The sequence below is a fragment of the Coenobita brevimanus genome, chromosome 34 (genome assembly GCF_032717465.1).
Source record: "Coenobita brevimanus isolate Jiangsu-jjx chromosome 34, ASM3271746v2, whole genome shotgun sequence".
In the NCBI taxonomy this organism is placed as follows: Eukaryota; Metazoa; Arthropoda; class Malacostraca; order Decapoda; family Coenobitidae; genus Coenobita; species Coenobita brevimanus.
The window spans coordinates 26,372,478-26,398,768 of record NC_136987.1 but is presented as its reverse complement, the minus strand read 5'-3'; the positions used below and the strand labels follow the sequence as shown (position 1 = coordinate 26,398,768).

At 42.2% G+C, this 26,291-nt stretch overlaps 1 protein-coding gene across 1 annotated transcript; it reads right to left on the bottom strand.

Annotated features, from left to right (window-relative positions):
• Positions 1 to 4,463: 4,463 nt before the first annotated feature.
• Positions 4,464 to 14,352, bottom strand: LOC145396037 (uncharacterized). The gene is made up of 4 exons (XM_080269501.1): positions 14,260 to 14,352; positions 13,585 to 13,651; positions 11,341 to 11,975; positions 4,464 to 4,787 (listed from the first exon to the last, which is right to left on the bottom strand). The coding sequence occupies exons 1-4, from the start codon at positions 14,350 to 14,352 to the stop codon at positions 4,464 to 4,466; spliced, it is 1,119 nt and encodes a 372-aa protein (XP_080125627.1).
• Positions 14,353 to 26,291: the final 11,939 nt, after the last annotated feature.

The following is a 26,291-nucleotide window of genomic DNA, read 5'->3' as shown; positions in this document are numbered from 1 at the left end:
CACACCCCCTGCTTCCCACGTATACTGTGCAGCGAGTTGTGTTCAAAGTAAGACTGTTCACTACGCTTAGAGTGTTATCTTTTGATGCCTGTTGAACCAGTATCCTGCGAGGTACTATCTATCTAGTTAAGGATTGTGATTTCCCAAATACTGTGTTGTATTATCTGCTGTCTGTCTTGTGTCTGACTATTGAATACACGTGTAAGGTTATTGCCTAAGTTTTTGTGTCCTACCTCTCTTATTTGCACTAAGCCCGTCTCGAAAGAGGACTCTGCTTCACGTTAGGTGTTCTAGGATCGAGAAGTCTAGCTTTAAACACCTAGTATTACAGTAACATAAGTACCAGCAAGCCAACTCTAGCCTGCTGTAGTGGGTGGCTGGGGCTGTGACTGGGTTCTGATGGCACCAACACCTATGTGACAGGGTTCTGATGGCACCAACACCTATGTGACGGGGTTCTAATGGCACCAACACCTATGTGACGGGGTTCTAATGGCACCAACACCTACGTGACGGGGTTCTAATGGCACCAACAAATATGACCATCAGAACCAACACCGCACATAATCCTTTTGTGGCCTCTGTATTGGCAGTTCTGCGTAATATCAGGCCTTCACAGTACCAAACACTTTTCTGTCCTATAACACTTTATTTTTCACTTCCTTTGCACATCAAACTCTAATACTGCACCAAAGAATGATACTTAAACTCCTTTACCAGCTCAAGTCCTCTCTTTATTCAAGAGCACATCATGTTGAGAACAACTGTCAACAACCACCACCATATTCTTACCTATACACCATATACTCTCACAACACAAGACCAACAGACATCCACATAACTACACCAATACACTGAGGTGGTTTGGCCATGTGAAGGGGATGGAGCGCGAGACTAGTGAGAAGAGTGTGAGTGAAGTGGAGGAGGGAAGAGGGAGGGACAGACTGAGGATGAGATGAAACGATGGAGTGGATAGGTATATGAGACAGGGAGTGTAAGCTGGAGGGAGGGCAGTGAAATGGCGGGGTACAGGACAACATGGAGTAGATTTGTTTGTGACCATCTCTTACAAGATTAAAGTGTCTGGCAATATAAAGACAGACAAAACTGCACCAGTCCATCATGCTCTTATCACTATCAGCACACAACATATCATGTGGATACATCAGATCTAAGATACTCCATGTTATGCTAGGTGTTTTTAGGGTGGCTTCCCGTCCTAAGAATGCCTGGCCTAGTATTGGGTTCTTTTCAAGACCGGGGCTATACCACAAATATAGGAGGAACAGGGCATAAAAACTCATGTCAACAACCTACACATATCTTCACAAATCTTACACAAGGGCAATAGGATGTCTCACAATATTTCTGACTCATCAATTCTTGGGCTGTTCAATGGGGCAAGCGTATCTCGCAGGATACGTGATAGCCACAGTTCACAATTAAGGATGGTACAGTTTACAATATGAGTCTGGGTGCCTCGGGATTATAATTTTTATACAGTCTCTAAGATTGGTGGTGCCGGGTCATATGATAGTCCTTGTGGTCACCACTGTCACAATCACTGAGGGGTGCACTAACTTGATTTTGTTGCTGGGAAAAGAGGGGGAGGGGAAGGGGGAGAATTTAGGTTGACACAGGTGCAAGGGGGAGAGAGGGGTGTGTGCTGAGCAATAATGATCACTACTTTTGACAAGGGAGCCTCACTTCTATAGCACTGCACTTTAAGTCACTTTCTAGGCATGGTCACTTCATGAATCCACTTTTAGCACTTTCCTATATGTCAATGCACTGAATCACACCTGAGTCACTTACAGTCCAGATAGGTTGGTGTCATCCCCCATGGGCGTGATGAAGGGCCCCGGGTGCTGGGGGCTGGGGGCGGAGGTCTGACTGGAGGGGTAGGGGCCAAACAACTTCTTCAGGCGCCTCCGGAGCCGCTGGGTGGAAGATCCACATCACCTCGGCCAGGGGTGGGGTAGGCCTCGCCCCGGGGAGCTAGGGGCTCCGTTGGGGACCCGGGGGCTGTGGTCCACTCCGGGGTGCTCTGCCGTCAGGAGGGGACTGCGGTATTGTTCCGGGCAGGTCCTCCTCAGGGGCCAGCAGCAGGAAGAACAGCCCCGTGGACAGTCCAGGGCCCAGTCATCAGGGTGCTAACAGTGGACTTCCTGGCCAGGGACTGGTACTACAGCAGGTGGATGCGGGAGGGCGATGTGTGGGCGTAGAGCGGCTGGGGGCCGTCTCTCGTCTGTGGGCGCGGCAGGAGGCCATCGCCTGTGTCGTGTCCTCAGGACTGCCACTGACCCTGCGGGTAGTCCGGGGGGAGTGGCTGGAGGCTGTCTCTTTGGTGAACGGCTGGAGGCCATCTCTTTGGTGGAGTGGCTGGAAGCCATCTCTAGAGTGGAGCGGCTTGAGGCCATCTCCAAGGAGCTGTATGGAGTTTAAAGTTCAGCTCCACCCCGATCCTGATCCAGGCCGGGCTGGCGAGAGGGTAGTGTGCCCGGGCTGAGGTGTACAGGTTGGGTCAGTTCCGGGGAGTAGGGGCGCATGGCTACCTGGGACTTACACCCATATAGAGCGGAAACCCTGTATGCTGCATCTAACCCTCTGCTGTCACCTCCTAGGCGTGTCGTGTCACTGCTAGATGTTATCAGTTCACTCCAGTCTTCTCCATTCGTTACAATTCCCATCATCCCTCCACACAGCTCAAATTTTAACCTCTTATAAATAACGTTCAGGATTGGTTAATATGCAATTTTTTACTTATCTATCTATCTACCTACTACCAGATGCCTTAATCCCATAAGAGGTGGCCACAAACAAATTGCATCCATGTCGCCCTGTCCCCTGCCATTTCACTGCCCTGCTCCCACCTCACATCCACCTGTCTCATATACCTCTCCACTCCATCCCTCCACCTCATCCTTGGCCTCTCCCTCCCTCACTTACGGTATACTGGACCTGATCCGATTTTTATAAAGAATTCCTGGTAGGGCTGTGTCTGATAATAGCATGCATGATGTGTTATTGTTTTTAAAAACTGTATTTACAACAAAACTTCTCCTTATTACTCAGCTTCAGAAAACACAATGAATGAAGTCTATTTTTCCTAAAAACTGGGTCCCTTAGAAGATCAAATGAAGTCCTCAGCTGTTCCATTTGTTTGTGCAGCTGGATGAGATGACACACATCCTCTGGTCTATCTCACAGTCAAATCCTTCTCCATCACTACCAGATGCAATTTTCAGTAGTTCTTTGGGCACACTTTTGACTTTCTTTATAAGGCTTCTCATCTTCAGGCCAATGGCAGCTGGAATGCCACCTGATTCAATATCCTGGTATCTGAAAACATAGTAAAATACTGTACAGGAGTATTGCACAACCTACTGCATAACACAAATTATCATCATCAACTTAACCCGCCCCGTCCTGTCGATGTATGGATACGTTGCAACATTTTGCATTTGCCAGTCCTGACGACGTACTGGTACGTTCCGCAATTGCGAGGTTCATAATTTGCACAATTTTCAATTTTTGCGCGTGATTTTTCATATGTATAAACAGGACACCTTCCTCTATTCCTCTACAAGATGCCAAGCAGGGACAATGCCTTACACTGCATAACCTCCCCCCCCCCCGCATGCCATTGTCTCGGCAATTCACCTGTTACCAGTGACCTGGCCAATAAAGACATTCAGGGCCAGAGTGATTCCCCAATCGATGACAATGTGGAGGACAAAGTTTCCATAGCATTAGAAGATGAAACAGTCAGAAATGATGATCAGGTACTGTGGCAAAAAAAGGTCAAGTATGGTGATGAGTTAGTGAGTGAAACAATGCTTATAATGCCTATATTACTCTTTGAAAACCAATATACTCTCGTACTACATATAAATTCGTACCAAGTAAATAAATAAATACAGTTTATGAGTGGTGTGGAATAGTTATCCTCCCATAGAACTCGTTTTCTTTGGTGCCAGCCTGATAGAAAACCCTGTAAGGTAAGGAGGTACTGCTACCTGTATTGAGTATTTTAAACCTCGGGTGAGCGATTTCTCTATGAATTTTCGGTTTCTCTCACCAAAAGCGGAGGTTTTAGTCAAAAAATTTTTTTTTGAAAATACCTCGGGATTGGGGGGTGTCGGAGCTGCGAAATAGCTCGGGACGTGACGGGTTAAAGTGCTGTAGTAGAACCATTAGATGCAAGCCTACGGAAATGGGCTCCAGAATCATTCATACCAGCCACTAAGGTGCTTTGCCACTCCATCGCTGCCTTCCTTGTCCCGGCCTCCATTTCCCACACCACCTCAGCCACTGTCTCTGTCTCCCCCGCCATGACGAGAGTCATCGCAACTGACTTCATCGCTACCTTATCATTCATTGCAGTGGTCTCCCTCGCCACCTCACTGGTCATTGCAGCTGTCCCCTCACCACCTCCTCTGTCACTGCATAACATCTCATCACTACCCCAGAGCCATCGCATCGGACCTCATCGCCACTGCCTGAGCCAGCACATCAAACCCCATCACCACCACCTGAGCCAGCACATAACACCCCATCGCCACCGCCTGAGCCAGCACATAACACCGCTCCGCCTGAGTCATCGCATTGCACTCCATCGCCTCCGCCTGAATCATCGCATCACACTCCATCGCCACCCCCCTCTGACCCTCTCCAGGAGATGGGGTTTGAGGGCTTTGAGGAGGAGGATTCAGTGTTGGGGCACACCACATGTCCCTTAGCCTTGGGAGGGATAGCAAGGATGATGACCAGGACTGGACATGGACCTACAAGAAGGAAGTGATGAGAGGTGTTTGATATTCTCTAACCTATTCCTTATGATTTTCAGATTTTATTTGTTGGTTTTAGTGAGTCATTTACAGGTATTAGGCTTAGGTTAGCTTCCTTGACAGCTGTCAGGATATTTAGATTGCCTTTAAACCTGTTTTTGGGCTCATCTGGGTGCGTTTTGGACTTGGTTTGAGGGGAACCCAAGCCCTGTAAACAGTCCACATTGAAATACGTGTTAAAAGTATCCCAATATATGATACCCTGCCTAACGATGGGGTTTTGCCTAACCAATTAGATCGTTAAACCGGGGTATGCCTGTAAATACATATGCCACTAATGCCATATTCATTGTGCGAAAGCTTCAGGAAAAATATATAGAAAAGAAAAGGGAACTGTACTTTGTTTTTGTTGATTTGGAAAAGGCCTTTGACAAAGTCCCTGGAGAGGTGGTGAAGTGGGCAATGAGAAAACTTGGGATGGAGGAGTGGCTGGTTAGAGTAGTTATGGCCATGTATGCAGGTAAGAGTGAATGGAGATTTGAGTGATGAGTTTTCCGTGAATGTTGGTGTGCATCAGGGGTCAGTTTTGAGTCCCTTGTTGTTTATCATGGTACTTGAAGCCCTCTCACGTGACATCAGACTGAAAACAACCATGGGAGATGTAGTATGCCAATGACTTGGTGTTGGTTGCAGAGAATGAAAGGGAGACGGAGGAAAGATTTAGGAAGTGGAAAGATGGTATGGGGCACAAAGGCTTAAGAGTATATGCAGAAAAAAAAAAAAAAGGTGATGGCGCCTAGGGTTGGTGGCAGTAGTGTCAAAGAAGAGGGAAAGTAGCCATGTGTAGTTTGATACAATGGTGTGGGAAGTAATTCCATCTTGTGCTGTGTTTGTCATCGTGAGTGCATAACGTATGTATTGGTATCAGAGGTAGACTGCGAGATAATAATGATTTTGTGTGTCCGGTGTGTCAGGGAGAGCAGGTGCAAACTGTCATGTGTGAAAGGACTGCTGGTGAGTCTCTCAAGTGTTAGGAAGAGTTTTGTTATTTGGGAGACATGTTATGTGCTGGAGATGTGGCTGGAGCTAGCTCTGTGGCTAGAGTGAGGAGTGGTTGGAAGAAGTTCAGGGAGCTGTTGCCTCTCCTGACATTGAGAGGGCTCTCCCTCTGAGCTGAGGGATTTTTGTGTTAGGAATGTTAGGAATGTAATGCTGTATGGTAGTGAGACCTGGGCACTAAAGCAAGAGGATATTCACAGGCTCATATGTACAGAAATGGCAATGATTCAGTGGATGTACAGTGTGTCCTTGAAAGCAAGGCCTGGGAGGGCTAGGTTTATGACAGATAAGTTAAGAGGAAGGATGGGACTGGAGTGTATTGGTTTGGTGATGAGGAGGGGTAGACTGAGATGGTTTGGGTATGTGGAGAGGATGGGATGCAGAAAGTGAGAAGTGTTAATGTGGGGACAGGGTTGTGAAAGGCAGACCAAAAAAAGACTTGGGATATCATAAAGTGTGACCTCAGGGATAAGGGACTGAATAAGCTGCCAGAGACTGAGCACTGGCAGAATGGAGGGCCACCATTAAACGACCAAGGCTGACGCATGCCAGCATGTTGGAGCCTTTATAAATGAAACAAAACGATCTATAGCCAAATGCCACGATCCTGCAAAGGGTGGTCATTTGTCTTTTACCTATTTTACAGAAAGCAACATTAACCCTCCACCAAACCACTTGTTGATGCAGAGGGAACACATATAGGTTGGTCATACAGTTACCACCCAGCACTGTAAATGGTTTCCTGGCTTACAGGAAACCATTAGTGTTGTCACTCAATGTAAGGCCACCTGGAAAGGAAAGAATAATAACAAAAAGTGACAGGAAAGACTGGAGAAATAGGAAGAGAGGAGACACAGAAAAATAATGAAAAAGTAAAGGGAGAAGTAGGCGGCACTACATCAAGTGAGTGGATGATGGTCACCACCACCTACCACCAAGAAATATCATGGAGAATGAAAAAAAATCAGAATAAAAATATCGAGAAGCACAGCAAAAAGAAAGAAAGAAATTAAGAACAAAATAAATATCTAGAAGCACAGGAACAAGAACAAAGCAAGTATCTGGTATAAAAGAAATTATCAGCAAAAAACAAAATATCAAGAACAAAAGAAATATTAAAAAAAACACACACACACACAAAAGGAAGCTCAAGCAGAACACTATGCAGAACTAGACGAACCGGTGAGTGGGCAGACAGCACCTTCACCAGCTGTGTGAGGAGATGAGTGGACAGACAGCATCTTCACCAGCTGTGTGAGGCGCTGAGGAAACTGAAGCAACAGGAGGTGGCAAACAGTAAGGTAGAGAGAATATGCAGCCAGGTAAGAGAGGTGAGGGAAGAGGTGTCCTGTATAGTGGAGGATAAAGTCAGGAAGTGCATACCAGGGTCGAAGGTCTTTGTTCTCCTTGCTGTGCTCCGAACACTGCAAGTACATCTTTCTTTTGTTCTTCTTGCTGTGCTCCTAACACTGCAAGTATATCTCTAGAGATACATCCACCATCTTGGCAACCTATCTGTGCGACTCCATCTCTCAAAACATATGCCACTCCTGACACCAATTTGCTGCATCACAGAGTTTGTTGATGTCAAGAAGAATGAGTACACAAGCCAGGACATTAATCAAAGGCCACTGAACACTTCAGGGTTTTATTCCTTCCCGGCACAGCTGAGGTACACTTGTAAAACATGGTGGCTTTTCTCTCTCACACTACCTTCATCATCACTCCCTAATATTCATTGTTCATTAACTGACTGACTACTCTGCCTTTCACTGATTAACACTCACTGACTGACTACTCTCCACTCTATACTGCTCTCTGCTGGGTGCTGAGCACACACTAAAGTAGGAGGCACACCCCCACAGGTGACTCCATCTCCAGAACAACACAGAATATTCTACAGCCTGGGAGGGAACTCACACTGTACTATGTAATAATGCACAAATCAACAATACATAATAATAACAATGACAAGAACAAATTCATGTCCATGTTTCTAGAATGTTCTTCATATCACCAGACATAAAACATTAGCCTAATCCTATGGCAGAAAAATTTCTAGAATGTTCCTCACAACTCGAGATATAAAATATTAACCTAATCTTAAGGCATAACACCTAATTTCTAGAATGTTCCTCATCTCCAGATATAAACCATTAACTTAATCTTACAGCATAACACTTAATTTCTAGAATAATCCTCACACCTGCACATATACACCACTAAGCTAACCCTGCCAACACAACAGGGAGATAAAAGGACCAGCCTCCTGTGCTGCATTATAATGGCATCACAATTTTATACATACCAGAACCAGCAGGTTAGGATTATTTAGGTCAGATTAGGGAAAATTATTAGGTTAGGATAAATGTTGTAAGGATCAGTTGAGGTCAGGTTATAATAGGTTAGGTTAGGTAGCATTACATAAAATTAGGTTAGGTATGGTCAAGATTAGGTTATCATAGGTTTGGTCTGGATTAATTATGTAAGGTTAGAAAAATTTAGGTTCGGCAGGGTATGGGCAGGCTAGAATTACTGAGGTTATGTTACAATCACTGGGCTGGGTTTGGGCAAATCACAACTGATGAGGGAAAAATGGTATTCTAAGATGGTGTCTGTTGAAACTTAAAAATACACTCAGGAAAAAAAAAAAATCAACATAAGAGAGAGAAGGGGGAGGGAGGGCAAAATAAGGTGATTTTGTGTCTCCTTGATGATTACCCCTCCAAGCTTCCACACAGACATACATACTATACATGGCAATTATCTCATATCTGCCATAAAACTGTACACAGCAGAAATATTAATCATGCAGTTTAATGCATCATCATCATTGTCCATGGCAAGCAGGGCCACGCAGAGTTATGAAAAACCATCACAGGTAAAATCAGCCTTACAACCAACTATTGTTCTGTTACCACAAACTAGAGGAGCAAAACCTGGATTCAAATCTGAACCAGATCAGGATCTGCCCCATGATGTATCAATGAGTACAAACAGAAGAGGCCTTAATTACAGCCCAATGTGCTAATTTGTTAATGTTCATGACACAAATTGTAATGCTCATTTTTGTACTGAATCATCACATAATATAACAATAGTATTATGGATGAAATACACAAATAACATGAAAAGCATGAAGGGAGTATACGCTGGATGTTGGTTTGACCAGCTATTGCTTACATCCCAGCCTGCTGCTCACTCACGGACCCTGACATCCCCACTTTGGTATCCTACTTGTCAATAATCCTCGCCTTGGAAAAGGCCCAAGTAATCAGGGCCAAACTAACTTTTTGGGGGGCCTGTAGGCTAAACCAGATATTGGGGCTCCTACCCAGGGAACGGGCCCCCATCAAGAGGTCTTGTGTGATGCCAGTCTCTGTAATTTTATCATTTATCAATTCATTTGATTTTTTTTTATTTTTTCAGTGGTGGGGGCCTTGGCTGTGAGGTATTCAGCCTAAGTGATTAATCTACCCCTGCAAGCAACCTCTTGATTGGGCATAATTAGTTAACACCAAGCCATTGTGAAGGACTGTCCTGTCTTAACATGGGCACTGTCTTTTAAATCACAATCTGAATCCTTGTTTGTGATGCCATGCCATTGTGAATGACTGTCCCATCATAATATGGGCACAGCACATCTTGTGTCATAGTAGATCACACTCTGAATACCTATTGGTGACATCATCCAATCCTATGCTGCCCCATGAGGACTGTAGGAGCCCAGGGCTAGGCAATTTGGTCCTGATATTTATGATGAGAGTGACCAGCCTCATTCATCCCTAAGTGGCATTACGTGAGCAATAAACCCCAACAACTCCTTGGATATAAACCTACACTGGCTCACTCCAACTGGAGTGCCATAATTACCCACTAAACCACCAGGTGCTATGGTTACCACCCAGCATAGTAAATGGTTTCCTGGTGTACAGGAAACCATCTGGCTTGTCATTCAGTGTAGTCATCCACAGGCAGAAGGAAGAGGAAAAAATTAAGAAAGACAGAAGTGAATGGGAGAAAAGAAGGATGGAGGACAGGAAAGGGCAGACATCCGAGAGCAGCACTACATCAAGTGAGTGTATGGTGAGTGCTCCCACCTACCACTGATAATCACCCATGGTTAATGGTGTCTTGGCTTAGTAGGTTGTATGACACGCTGCATGAGGGGTGGCCTGGCATGAGTACCAGTAGTGGCTAAAGTGGCACTACAGACCAAAACACTCACAAAGTTTTATTTCTTTTTTTCCCTACAACCCACTTTTTAAAAATTTTCCATTAATTTGGCAAAGCAGCCTAAGAGATAAAACATGTCTTCCGCCTCACTTGTCAGTGAATGGCACCATGCCTGGTTAATCCGCCGCGTCCGGTTGACATATATACACGTCCACACGTTTTGTCACTGTCAGTCCCATTGACGTATATAAACACGCATCAATTGCAAGGTCCCTAATTTGCACAATTTTAAATTTTTGCGCGTGATTTTTGGTACGTATACACGGGACACCTTCCTCTACAAGATGCCAGGCAGGGACAATGCCTTACCCCACATGACCTCCCCCCCACCCCCACGCGCCACTGTCTCGGCAATTCACCTCTTACCAGTGACCTGGCCAATAAAAACATGTTGTGCCACGGGATGAAATTCAGGACCAGAGTGATTCCCCAATCGATGACAATGTGGAGGACAAAGTTTACATACCATTAGAGGAAGAAACAGTCAGAAATGATGATCAGGTAATGTCGCCAAAAAAGGTCAGGTATGTTGATGTGTTTGGTGAGTGAAACAATGCTTATATTGCCTATATTACTGTGTGAAAACCAATATACTCTCATGCTACATATAAATTCGTACCAAATAAATAAATAAATACCGTTTATTAGTGGCGTGGAATAGTTACCCTCCCATAGAACTCGTTTTCTTTGGAGCCAGCCTGTTAGAAAACACAGTAAGAAGTACTGCTATCTGTATCAAGTATTTTAAACCTCAGGTGAGCGATTTCTTTATGAATTTTCAATGTTTCTCACCAAAAGCGGAGGTTTCAGCCAAAACTGGTCGGGATTGGGGGGAGTCAGTAGTGGTAAAGTGGTCGGGACGGGGTGAGTTAAAGCCTGATTTCTTCTACAAGCTTTGCCATATTGATCATAACTATATAATTGTTTTCACACCTGAATGAACTGTCAGGTGCCACGTGAATAAGAATTTTTCTGTACAGAGTTTTCCAGTCATCACATTTTAAATTTTTTCACGCCTGAACTGATACAGGAGAGAACCTATAATAAAACTGTTTACCCCATTCATCACACTTGAATTTCTTCACTCCTTAATGAAATAAGCAGTGTTGGATGACATCAACTAGAAACTCTTCCCTCCATGATGATTTAATAGGTGTCTGGTGAGACTAAGTTTCCAACCAAACTGCTTACCACATTCATCACACTTGAAATTCTTCACTCCTGAATGAATTAACAAGTGATGAGTGAGACTAACCTCCCGTGTAAATAGTTTACCACATTCATCACACTTGAAATTCTTCACTCCTGAATGAATTAACAGGTGTTGAGTAAGATGAATCTTCTGTGCAAATCGTCTACCACATTCATCACACTTGAAATTCTTCACTCCTGAATGAATTAATAGGTGTTTGGTGAGATTACCCTTAAGTGCAAATAGTTTACCACATTCATCACACTTGAAATTCTTCACTCCTAAATGAATTAATAGGTGTTTGGTGATCTCACGCTTACGTGCAAATAGTGTACCACATTCATCACACTTGAAATTCTTCACTCCTGAATGAATTAATTGGTGTTGAGTGAGACTATCTTTCTGTGTAAATAGTTTACCACATTCATCACACTTGAAATTCTTCACTCCTGAATGAATTAACAGGTGTTTGGTGAGATTACTCTTAAGTGTAAATAGTTTACCACATTCATCACACTTGAAATTCTTCACTCCTGAATGAATTAATTGGTGTTGAGTGAGACTATCTTTCTGTGTAAATTGTTTACCACATTCATCACACTTGAAATTCTTCACTCCTGAATGAATTAAAAGGTGTTTGGTGAGACTACGCTTATGTGTAAATAGTTTACAACATTCATCACATTTGAAATGCTTCACTGCTGAATGACTTAATAGGTGACTGACGAGATTATTCTTATGTGTAAATAGTTTACCACATTCGTCACACTTGAAATTCTTCACTCCTGAATGAATTAATAGGTGTCTGGTGAGATAATGCTTCTGTGCAAATCGTTTACCACATTCATCACACTTAAAATTCTTCACTCCTGAATGAACAACTGCATGTCGGATAAGACTTTCCTCAAAAGGAAATGTTTTATCACACTCTAAACATCTGAACTGCTTAACTTCAGCTGAGGACACTGTGTCCAGGACAGTCTCATTGTCACTGAGGAACATTTTGTCACCCACCTCACACTCTAACTTTACATCTGGTTCTTCCTTTACCACCTCCAGTATTTTGTCATCCACCTCACATTCTAAATTTAGATCTGGTTCTTCCTTTACCACCTCCAGTATTTTGTCACCCACCTCACATTCTAACTTTACATCTGTTTCTTCCTTTACCACCTCCAGTATTTTGTCATCCACCTCACATTCTAAATTTAGATCTGGTTCTTCCTTTACAACTTCCATTATTTTGTCACCCACCTCACACTCTGACTGTACATCTGGTTCTTCCTTTACCACCTCCATTATATCACTCCTTCCACGTCTCTCAACTTACACGATACTTCAGTTACTCTACCTTGGTGTTAATCTTACTGTCTACCACCAATAGGATGACTTACCTTCACTGTACCAATGCTCAGTCATAAGAAGCTCCCATTACAATTGAACAATAACTGTCAAAAATTCATCACTGTTACTGGATAATAACTGTAATTACATAACAAGGATAAAAATTTCAGCACAGGCTATAATTCCTTCAACTCTTTGGCTGCGACCGATCATTTCTCGGTCATTCCCCTGGACGCAGCCTAAGTCCCTAAAAAATAGAATGTGCTAATTATAACTTTGTTGTTAATTGTTCACTGGGAAATGACCATGAAGTTCTAATTTTTTTTGGGTGATAATGGTCAAAAATGCACCTTTCTCTACGAAAAAAACTTTAATTCTCTAAGGAAAAGATGCAAAAATAATTAATTTTTGCTATTTTGTAATTTTGCAATAATGACGAGATTATTTACGTCAAGCAAGGTTTTTCACTTGTATATCTACACCAGACACATGTACACTGTTTGTTGGCACATAAAGAGAAATCAAAACTAACTGTATTTGTTCGAGAAAATTGTAATTTTCTGAGAAAAAATGCAAAAATAATTAATTTGTGTTATTCTCTAATTTTGCTACGAGATTATTTACTTCACGCAAGGTTTTTCACTTGTAAATAAACACTAGACATATGTACACTGTTTGTTGGCCCATAAAAGAAGTCAAAACTTACTGTATTTATGCAAAAACAACATGTGTGGACGGAAATGTTTTTTTTTTCGGCTGTGGACTGTGGTCGCCTGACACGTCACAAAGAATAATTAGTACTGTATGGCGACCACAGTCGCCTAACACGGCCAAAGGCTTAAATATTGCTAACACGTGAATGCTTCTGAACCATAACTTTAAACATACAGGCCATCACTGCTGAGTCAAACTGTCAATTCAGACTGCTATTACCACCATCTTCCTTATTTCAACAGTTGTTACCTGTTGTCTCTGCAGCAACAGATACTGCAAAGGATACCACACCAGGTATATCATCCAAGATCTGCTCCTATGTGGGAAAAAAAAATCATACACAGGACACTACATGGATAATAACCCATAAGCTGTTGGCTGAGGTACCTCTTGTTGGATGTGCTAACACAACATAAGATGTGCTCTCAATCCTGCTTTATACTTAACATCTATTACTCAGGCAGCACCCTTGTGACGACAGTGTTTACGACTGCTTTACTGCTCTGACTCCAGCTGTGAACCTGGAACAACAGCTGCCATTAGACCAGCATCTCTATCAAGTTAATAGCACTGTCCAGTGAATCCTAATTTTGCATGGAGCTCATTTATGCTATGTGGGAAAAAAAAAAAAAAAAAAAAAAAAAAAAAGGGTTCTGATTCATTTTTATGGTTATTCAATTTGTTGAGTAATAAAAGACATATGGAAATGTATATAAAATAGCTAAAGAAAAAAAAATGCTGTGTCTTTGTCTTATTAAGGGCTGGTTTGCAAATCTGTGTACAACATGAACTGTCCATAAGCAAAAAATACAATTTATTTAACGTTTAATATCACTTTACTGTGACATTCATGATCAATACATCTTTAACCCTTAAAATGTGACATTCCTTCCATGAATAATCATCAAGTAACTGCTCTATTACTTTTGGAATATATTCTGAGTTTCCTGCCACCTCATTACTGTGCATCAGAGACATGGATAACACCAACAGTGGCACAGTTTGACAGTAAGCCATAGTATACTGGAAGTATTCCTGTAATGGAAATAAACTTTTACAGAGCCAAAAGAGGGACCTTTGGGAAAATTTCTGATTCACTTCCCCCCCTCCTCCCCCCCCCCAAAAAAAAAAGGGAGTCTTAAGCTTCTTTCTGTGCAGATTCCATTTGCACAATGCACAGTATAACTTGGTAATACATTAGCCATGCAAAACAATGGTTTACAATACAACACTTTATAAAGGCAGAGCCAGAAACATCAACATGAAGATTTGAGTCTTGGCACAATCATTACCTTTTAGTTGGGGTCTGCAGACTCCACATCAACTCCTCTGATGAACTGACCGTAAGCTGCCTTGTGCATGTCCAGTTGCTCTCTCACCACACACCTGAATCACAGATCACTTCATTACATACACAACAGTAGACTATCTAGTGGACAGTATTTCATGGAACATCAACACAGCTATGTGTTACTTTTAGAAATCAGTGGCCTGGAATCAAGAGATTAATGTGTACTTCCTGAGGAAATACAAAAACCAGTAAAGCTTAAATGTAAAGTATTCCTTAAACAAAGATACATACAGCAACTGTAGTTACATAATTTAAACAATGACTGAAGGTAGTAGGTGGTGGCAACCATCATCCACTCACTTGATATATGGTAGTACTGAACTTTTCTCTTCCCCCTTCTCATTTTGTTTCTGTGTCTGCCTTCCTCTCATCTGACCTCTCCCTTACCTTTCTGTTACTTTTTATTACTATTCTTTCCACATCAGGTGGCTCTATGCTCAGTGACAAGCCTAATAGTTTCCTATAACCCAGGAACCCATAACAACTCTGGTTGATAACAATATAACCAAATGATAGGGTGAAGTGGAGCCTGCTATGGTGCCCCTATTAACTGGGTGGAAAGATGCAAATGTGGCATTCGTCCAGGTACCAAACCACACTATTCCACACACCTTGCTTGGGTTAGGCACTGTCAGCCACAAAGGAACATCAGGTCATTGCATGGGACAACCCTGTAGTGTTGCATGCCTGTAGCTGATGGGTCTGCTTGGCCAGACAAGTCTGGGGTTGATCAGCAACAAAAAACAACCACTGACTGTATCACACATCTGGCAAGTCCTATATGGTGAATATGGGTGCCAAGCTACTCCACCTAGTGCCACCTCTGCACCACTAAACGAAAGGTAGCTACTGACTGCTCTTACATTTGTTTCCTAATGTTGACTGAATGATTCCAATACCAGCCTAGTGCTGTTACACTGACTTATTCTATATTCTGTCCCTGCCAAAAACCTCTAGAATCATAGGACTGACATTCTGTGTCCTGTCAGTGCCAAATCCCTTTAAAAGCATAGCATGTTAAAAAGGGTAACTGCACTGGATTCAAGGTCATACGAGGTGCTATCCAAAAGTTTCAGGACAGGGATCACGACACCTAAACAGATTGTTGTAGCATGATGCACCTCTAGGTGGCAGTACTAACATGCACTGTGAGTCAGTGTGCCATGCGGCAAGGAGCTGGGTGGACATTCATTTGTTTGCTCTTGTGCATGTGTTGTCAGGCAATTTTTGTATAGCTATAAAAAAAGGAACAGTGACTTTACATCAAATTTTCTACAAATCTCAGGAAAAATGCAAATTAGACCCTGACAATGATTCAAGAGTTTGGTGAGCAAATTTCTTGGTTGGACACTGGTGTTTCAGTGATAGGCACAGTTCAAAGCTGGTCGAATGTCAGTTGACGATGACAACCACACAGGGAGGCCCTTAACTAGCACACCTCCTCAGAATGTCGCAAAAATTCAGCAGCTCATTGGTGAAGATTGACGTCGGGGCATTGATGACATTGGTGAGGAGGTGGGAACTGGTTTTGCGACATGTCAGGATTTACACTGAAGAATTGGGCAAGCACCGCATCACAGCCAAATTTGTCCCCAGGCTCCTGATGGCTGACCACATGCAGCAACGCGTTGATGTCTGCACTGAGATTCTTGGACTCACCTCAGAAGATGAAACCTTCTTGTCCAGGCCCTCTGTGACTTTTTCGGCTCCCAAAAACGAAGACTGGGCTGAGAGGGTGTTGTTTTGATACCACTGAGGACATCCAGAAGGAAAAGCAGGCGATGCTTGACACCCTTGTCGAAAAGGACTTCCAGGGAGCGTTCCAGCAACGGAGAAAGCACTGAGACTGGTGTATCAACGTGCAAGGGAACTACTTCAAGGATGATGGTGGCCAATAGGAGCTATGGTGAGTCTTCAAATTTATATAGCATTAGTCCAGAAAATTTTGGATACCACCTTGTATATAAACCCTCCAGTTCAGTATATTTTTCCATAAGCTGAATACATTCATCCTTAGATATCCAAAATAACTGAAGACAGGACAACATGAGCCTTGTTCAGTACTTATTATTACAAGCCAAACCTTACAGTACCTATTCAAACACACGTCTTACCTCACTTTAACTGTCTATCCTAACAATATACACAAACCCAACCAAAAATAACCTAACCTAACTTACCCAAGCCAATCCTAACCTGACCTAACAGTCTAAACTAATTTTATTTAACCACAACCAGCCTAATCTAACCTAAACTAACCTATGGTAACTTATCCAAACACAATGAAATATCATAAATTAGGCTGGGATAATAATTTAGCATTAAATCATTTATTTAAGGTGGAAATACAAGAACTACAAGTCTTTCACCACTGTCTTACATTCAACGGAATCAGCTGTTTATTGTTTACGAATTATCACTGGGCCTGGCATGGTGCAGTACCTTGATCCATGATGTGTGCGCTTATCTAACCCACAGAATGCTTACCTTACTGTGTATTTATCATAATACAAACTCATCTAAGCCTCCATTATTAAAATTTTTATTAACCGTTTGCCGCCGGGGGGTTCGCAGACACCGCACACTCCTCCCTATGGGCGATTTCTGAGATTTGGGAAAAAATAACCTTACTTCAAACCCTTATATCTGCCAAACTAAAACAGCTTGAGAATCAAGGTTCATAAGACTCACCAACTCTTCCTCTTTACAATGAATTTATCCCAAGGTCTCTAGGAGGTCCCGTCAATGAATGAGGATGAGTTGAAGATGAGTGGTTTTTTCACGTTTTGGCACGCGGCTCCGAGCGAGCACCACTGGCCATGGCCTTGGCTCAGCCGGCTAGCGTTGGCAGCAGTGACTGGAGTGGTGATTGTAACACTGCCCGTGCGTCCCTGGATGGAATGCGGAAGATTCCACTCATTTTTTCTACCCCTCCTTACTGCCGTGAAAATGAGTCACCACCCAGTTCATGTGGCTCGCCCAGGGATTTATCGCCAGCTCCACTGTGCCTCTATGCCCCGTTGGTGTGTGGGAAAGGAAATATCGTGTTGTTTTTCCGTACTTACTTCTTCCGTAAATAATCGTATTTCTCCTTTACAGAGATAGCCTGATTATCCAGGCTATATGGTGTTAAGGGGTGGCTGATTAATCCGAAAGCACAATTAATCCGGTGGAAACACAAGTACTGTACTGTTAGACTGATTTAATTACCAGTAAATGTACACTTTAAGTACCAGAAAGACCTTTCCAGTTCAATGTATATTCCTCCAGCTTGTTTCAGTATTTTTCAGACTATATTCAGTTCGGTAAATCACGTTTTCTTACTGAAAGATTTCCTCCCTGTTAGTATCGTCATGTTCTAAAGCTGTACCTACGATTGTTTCCAGCACAATGGACAAAACTCATCGTACTCGAATGTGGACTTCGTTTCCCAACTTCCCAACTGAAGATTAGGTTAGGTTACATTATTAGGTGCAGTCAAACTAGGTTAGGCCAGGTTTAAACACTTAGATCAGAACAGTGTCTTCTGCCATTACGTTAACGAATCAAAGAGTCGTCACACCAGAAAACAGCGGGGAAAGATTTAACAAGAAATGTTTATTTACCAACTCAGAAATAATCAGAAAAATATAACAGACTATCAGGATGAACTGGTTTGGTAAGGTGCTTTTACTGCTTACAGCAAAGCGTATGTTTACCCCCCTCAAATCCTCAATGTTGGTGAGTTCAGAAATTTGTGTGCTCCCGTGGCAGACCTTGAAACCATTTTTTCAAAGTTATAAAGTCAGTTTCTTTTTCTTACAGATTTGAAAAGACTCGTCTGGTACACCTGGCTTTTTCCCCTCCTCCCTAAACCCATCTTGTGATTTGCCATGATTCGTGAAAGAAAATTAGGGGGCATGTTACATTAGAATTTAAACATAAAGTTAGGGTGCATGTTACTTTAGCATTTAAACATATCGGCGAAAACATCTGGGATGAAAGGACCGCCGAGCTGTTTGGGATGGTTGAGTAGGGTTGTGTAAACATACCAGTGACCGTTCCCTTCCCATAATTGTTCGCAGTTTTTATGTCTCTCTCTAACTTAACGTTACTGACACCGGTACAGTAAAGCATTGTTCAAGGCTAGCAGCCATAAGGGGTTAATGGAATACATTATTGTTTGTATCAATACTCTCTCTTTCACACATACACGAACGAACAAAAGATTGTGAAATAAATGTACACTGAACTGTAAGGAGCAGAAATAACTGTGTGCTCTGTCGGTCCGAAATGTGTTGGGAAGCGACATCGAACAAAGAATGTGGAACTGAATGCCACCTTACAAGAACACTTGAGATGAAAGTATTTTTTCTTATTAGTAGACATAATTGTTCAATTTTGTCCCCTATAATTGTGAAACTCGTAAATTTTCGTCCAAGCATACACCCTAATAACCTTACCAATTCAATTCATATTCTTTAGTTTGTTTTCTGTATTTTTCTAGTTTGTTTTCTTATTATCATAATGTTCCTTAAGCCTTACCTACAATTGTTTCCGGCATAATGGAAGAAACTTACTCATAATTAGGGTGCATGTTACATTAGTATTTAAACATATCGGCGAAAACATCTCAGATGAAGTGGCAGGCCGCCTGACTGTTTGAGATGGTAGAGGAGGGTCGTGAAAACATACCAGTGACCTTCGTTCACTTCCCATAATTGTTCGCAGTTTTTTATAGCTCTCCCTAACCCAACATCCCTGACACCGGTACAGTAAAGCATTGTTCGAGGCTGACAGCTATGATGGGGTTAATGGAATGCATTATTGTTTGTATTAATACTCTCTTTCACACATACAGTACACTTAAGAACGAACAAAAGAGTGAACAGTAAATGTAAGAGGAAGAAATAACAATGCTCTGTTGGTCCGAAATGTGTTGGGAGGCGCGATACCTAACGAAAAATGCAGAACTCAATGCTAACTTACGAGAACACATGAGTATTTTTTTTTTTTCTGATTAGCAGACATTCTTGTTTCATTTCGTTCCCTAAAACTAGGAAACCCATTACTTTTCGTCTAAGCATACAGCCTAAAGACCTCACCAATTCACTTCATATTCCTCCAGTTTGTTTTCTGTGTTTTTCTATTTTGAGGGTAGTAAATTACCTTCTCTTGCTGAAAGATTTTCTCTTTTATCACGTTCTTTAAGCCGTACCTACGATTGCTTCGGGCATAATGGATGAAACTCATCATACACAAAAGTGGATTTAGTTTCCCAATTTCCCAACTGGAGCCCTGGTTAGGTTAAATTATTAAGTAGTTAAGCAAGGTTAGGCTACGTCAGGAGTATCAGTTGCCTCACCAAACTCCATCCTACCACCTTTGTGATCGAGTTGTGAGCAGGTGTGGGTGGGGGCAGGGTGAGCAAGACTCTCTCTGGTTTATCCATGCCTCTCTCCCTAGAAACTGGATGCTTCCTGTTTAAACCGGAGCTATCGTACGGATAATTCTATGAATTACTGTACCACTGAACCATTGGGTCACGGCCCGGATATACCGAAAGCTGGATAATCCGAGCCTGGATAATCGAGCTTCCACTGTATATAGTATATATAAATATAATATATATATATATATATATATATAGATATACAGTGCTCGTCAGAAGTATTCAGCGTTGTCCGCCGGGCGCGCAATACTTATGGCCCAAAAAGAATCACCCATTTTTGGGGGTAAGAATTGAGCCACAAGTTTGAGCTCCGAGCATGACGTCACGGTAGCCTGAGGCCTTCTGACGCGCTGGTTGGTTCCCGCCTCAGTCGCCCACGGGCTGCCTGAGACAGAGGAACTCCGCCGAGTGTCCCTCTCAAATTGCGCCATTTTTTACCGAGTGTCCCGCAGTGTTTTGGCCTTCAAAACTTTGTTATGGCACCTACCCGTGAACTATCGAGTGAAATCATATCCCAGATCATTGCTCTAAAGGAGGCAGGCCACCAGACAAAGGAAATTAGTGAATTGGTTGGTGTGGCACGATCGACAGTGCGTCGTTGGTGTGCGCGGTTTTGGGAGGAAAACAGTGGTGAAGTTCCCACAAAGAAACCGAGGTCTGGTAGGCCTAGGAAAACTTCCCCAAGGTTTGTTAATGTTTTAAAACGTGCAGTGGAGTTTAATCCTTGTGTGAGTGCAAGGAAAATTAAGGAGAGCAACCCAGAAGTGTTTGGTGAGGTGTCAGTGAGAACAGTGTCTCGTAGGGTGCATGAGCTTGGTTACACAAGTCACAGGCCTGTGAAATGGCCTCTTCTCTCTAGCAGCCAGAGAATTCGTAGGCTTGCCTTTGCTAATAAATATCTAAATTGGGGTGAGGAGCAATGGTTGTCAGTGTTGTGGTCTGATGAGGCAACGTTTAGTGTTACCTGTAACAGAGAAGCATGCAAAGGTAGTGACCCACTTGACCCACGGTATGTAGAAAGCACAGTTAAACATCCTGATTCACTCATGGTATGGGGTTGTTTTTCAGGGAAGGGTTTGGGGAAGCTTGTTGTACTTCCCAAGAACCTCAGAGTGAATCAGGATGTTTACCTGGAGCTTCTGTGTGATCATTTACCAGACTCCTTCGAGCTAACAGGTGCACGAGTGTTTCAGCAGGACGGTGCACCTGCTCACAAGGCCAAATCGGTCACCAATTGGCTTCGTGACTGCGAGGTATCATTCATGACAGACTGGCCAGGAAATAGCCCAGACCTCAACCCGATTGAAAACCTCTGGTACCTCGTAAAGAAGAGTCTCCAAGGGAAGGACGTGAGCTCTCTGCCTAAGCTGGAAGCCGCCATTCGTGACTCCTGGGACAAAATACCCCTCCAGCACCTCAGGAGCCTCGCCCTTTCACTTCCAAGACGTCTCAGGTCCGTGAAGAAACGTAAAGGCTACCCTACGAAGCACTAAAGGTAAATAAAATGCATTATTTATATGTTTTTTCAATGTTGAAAGGTTTGTTTCTCAGGAGGGACGCAGGGCGCCCCATACTTCTGACGAGCACTGTATATATATATATATATATATATATATATATATATATATATATATATACTGGGGTGGAGAAGTATATGAGAGAGGGGTGTGTGAGTTGGGAGCAGGGCAGTGAAATGGCGGGGGACAGGACGACGTGGAGGTGATTTGTTTGTGGCTACCCCAAATGGGATTGAGGCGTCTGGCAATATATATATATATATATATATATATATATATATATATATATATATATATAAATAAAGCTAAAGCTCCTTCAACTCATCTTTTAGGTTTTTATACAGCAGAGGAATTAGTTGGAGAAGAACAGGGAGGCTTTAGGAAGGGAAGAGGTTGTGTAGATCAGATATTCATTCTTAGATCTTTAATGGAAAAGTGTCTAGAGAAGGGAAAGAAGTTGTATGCGGCCTTCATATATTTGGAGAAAGCGTATGACGGGGTGGATAGACAAGGATTGTGGAAAGTATTGAAAATATATGGAGTAGATGGGAAGTTGTTGAATGCTGTGAAGAGTATGTATGAGGGTGCTAAGGCTGCAGTGTGTGTGGACAGTGAACTGAGTTAGTTTTTCTATTTAAAGGTTGAGCTGAAACAGGGATGTGTCATGTCTCCATGGTTGTTCAATCTGTATATGGATGGGGTTATAAAAGAGATACAAGGTAGGGCAATGGATGTTGGAGTGGCCCTAATGAGAGAGAGAAGTGTTAGGAAACTCCCTGTAGGCTACTGTTGTTTGCAGATGATACTGTTTTGTTAGGTGAAGACGAAGGGGAGCTGCAAGGCTTGGTGGATGACTTTGGGAGAGTGTGTAAGAAACGGAATTTAAAGGTGAATGTAAGGAAGAGTAAAGTTATGGTCTTCGAGAGAGGTGAAGTCAGTGAATGTACAGTGAGGTTGGATGATGAGGAAATGGAAAATGTGAGTACGTTTAAGTACATGGGTAGTGTGATGAGTAAGGATCGAAGTTTGGAGGGTGAAGTGCTTGAAAGGGTACAACAAGGAAGAAAGGTTGCTGGTTCCTTGAAGACAATGATAAGAAACAGGGAAGTGAGCATGGAAGCGAAAAAGTTATTACATGACAGTTTTGTGATACCAACTCTGACATATGAAAGTGAGGCTTGGAAGTTGTTGAAGGGACACAAGTCAAGAGTGAGAGCAGTGGAAATGAGTTACTTGAGAGGAGCCTGTGGAGTCACATGGAGAGACTGACAATGAGGATGTGAAGGAGCGTTGTGGTGTGGATGTGGATGTGATAGGAAGCATTAGGAGAAGCACACTGAGGTGGTTTGGCCATGTGGAGAGGATGGAGAGTGAGAGACTGATGAGGAGAGTGTATGTGAGTTAGGTGGAAGGGGAGAGAGGGAGGAGAAGGCCAAGGATGAGATGGAGGGATGGAGTGGAGAGGTATATGAGAGAAGGGGGTGTGAATTGGGAGCAGGGCAGTGAAATTGCAGGGGACAGGGTGACGTGGAGGCGATTTGTTTGTGGCCACCCCGTATACTGTAAGGGATTAAGGCGTCTGGCAATAGATAGATAGATAGAATTACTGTACGTAAACCTGTGTGTTTTCCTCTCTGCCACTGGCAACTTCGGTCTCGTCGGCAGGATACATGTTGCTTGCTGTGTGCTGCAACACTTACCTCCATAACGCTGGCCAATATTGTCATTTTTCATGTCAATGGTGAGTTCTTTTGATGGTTTCCATTCAAAGCACAGTACTTTTTGTCAAGCGATGGCTTGTTTTGGAAACAACCGATTGACAGCTGTGTGGGTGAACAATTTGTTTGTGGCCATGGTTTTTAGCATAGTCATTTGTGAGAACAATCTCTCAACTAACGCAGAAGAATGTAGTGGAACTAAAAGATCACAAATTAATCTTGAAAGACATTCAAATTTAGACTGATTACTCCCAGCAGAATTTCCAAGCATTTCATGCCAGAAATATGTCGCTGATTGATTGAGATGCTGAAGAGTTGACCTGGTAAGCAACAGATCTTGCCATTGTTCCTGAAGAGAATCAAGCTCTTTCTCCTTTACGAGAGTAGGGAAGTGTATCACCAATATTGCAATTGCTTTTGTTCTTCTGGGAGACAGAGCTACTTTTGGATAAAAAATATTGAGTAATGCCAGCACATTTTCCTCATGAAAAGGAAAGCACTTCTGCATCTGTACACACAGTTCACAGGGTGCGTACACGTTATTACAGACGAACATTTCATACTAATCATTAAAATTAAAATATATTTTCCAGGTTTAATGTGTATATTTATTTGGACTTAAAAAAAAAAATCCACGTGATTTTTCAAATTAATCTCCAAGAACCCAAGGTAGGGGTAAAAGACCCAAGATCTTGTATTACAAAGAAAGTAAATCATGTTTTACTCTGTGTTGGTGTTGCAACACTAAATTGGCGGGAACATTACTTGGCAACGGTATTTTGAGATTTTGACAAATCTTAATTTAGTGACTGCATTGTTGCCACAGGCACAAATAACGGATGCCACAGCATGTTTCATAAATACAACGTATAACACGAGTTTCTGCAAATATTTGTAGAGGTGAAAGTATATGTCATTCTGCGTAGAAAATCTATACACATATCCATTTTAAGGTATACTTTAGGCGTGAGGTGGATTTTAAAAATTACACAACGTATCAGTGTCACACATCTCGGAGATGAGGCGGGTAGGGGAGGAGGAGCGAGGCTATCTAGGCGCCCTTGCAACACAGTGAAATTATGAATTTTTTAAATATGATTTTTTGTGCAAGTTATGGAACATTACACGACCGGTATCTTCAAACGGGAAATCACGCTATTAATAAGCATTATGTAATTCACCAATAAAGATAACATGAGGACAGTATGGCTGTAATTAGCAAGAAAAATAATGTAAATGTTACGTGGAAACGATTATTTCCCCTATCATGTTGAAAAACTGTGTAGAATAATCGAACATTGGGATATTTTCTGTATGAAAGGTATGGCGTGCTATTTTTTATTTATTATCACTACTTTATTATTATTATTATTTTTTTAATTTTGCGCCCGGGGCAACCGCCCCTGTGGTCCCCCCCACGCTACGCCACTGACTTTAGGTCATGTGATGGTATTCTACCAATTAATTTGAAGTGAGATCTTTGATTTCTTTTGGATGGAAAATTCAAATCCTTCTCAGTATGGCCTCTGAAGAAGAAAGACGTGCTGTGTGTCCCGGGTGTGATATTGATTATTTACGGGTGATAAGCATTTCCACTTAGAACCTGAGGAGGCTACTGTATTTTTTTGAAAATATGGTGTAGTACCTTCGAAAGTTTATTGCCCAGATTGTCAGGAACCGTGTAAATTTAGAAAAAACAAACATCAGTGGTACTGTGGTCGGTAAAAAAAAAAAATACACAAAAACCAAGAAATGGGTCCTGTGGTGTTGTTGTCGCTCTCCCAGGAGACGACGACGACCCAGATGACCCTCGTCCTGGACCATCGTATCTCTAAGGTAAGCATTCCCCTAGGATAGGTTAGGTTTGTTGGGTCAGGTTTGGTTAGGTTCGGTGTGTTTGGTAAGGTTACATTACATCTGTTTGGTTAGGTTACATTAGGTCTGTTTGGTTAGGTTACATTAGGTCTGTTTGGTTAGGTTAGGTTAGGTTAGGTCTGTATGGTTGGGTTGGGTTACGTTTGGTCTGTTTCTTACGTTAACTGGTGGTGCAGTATATTTTTCGGGTGTTTTTTCTTGCAATTTGAGTTGTCTTTTACTTCATTTTTTTTTGGAAAATGCTTGATTTCACCTACTTGTCCAAAGTTCATGTTTGGAAAAGAGGGGAAATGAGGCATTTCCGACAAAAATGAAGGTCAGAAACATTCAAACTGGATAAAAAACTACCTGAAAAATATACTGCACAACCTAGGAGGCATATTGGCAACTTGTAAAAATTTACAAGTTGCCAACTTGTAAATTTCTACAAGTTGCCAATACATCCCCCACGTTGTGTAGTATATTTTTCTGGTAGTTTTTGATGAGATTTGAGTGATATTGACCTTCATTTTTGTCGGAAATGCTTCATTCTGCCTCTTTTCCAATCATGAACTTTGACTGGATGAGGTCAAATGAAGCATTTTCGACAGAAAACAAAAGTAAAAATCACTCAAATCGCATCAAAAACCACCAGAAAAATATACAGCACAACTGGTTAATCTAACCAAACAGACCTAAACTAAACTAACCAAACCTAACCTAATCAACAGAAAATGATGGGAAAAATAACTGAAATCACATAAAATAACCACCACAAAAATATACTGCACAACCGGTTAATATAACTAAACAGACCTAAACTAACCTAACCTAATGTGCCGCAGCAGAATGTTTACCTTAGAGATATGATGGTCCAGGCTGTGCAGTATATTTTTCTGGTGGTTTCTGATGCAATTTGAGTGATATTTGCCCTCATTTTCTGAGGAGAATGTTTCATTCCACCTCCTCATCCAGTCAAAGTTCATGATTGGAAAAAGAGGCCAAATGAAGCATTTCTGACAAAAATGAAGGTCAAAATCACTCATATGTTATCAAAAACTACCAGAGAAAACACACCATGTTTT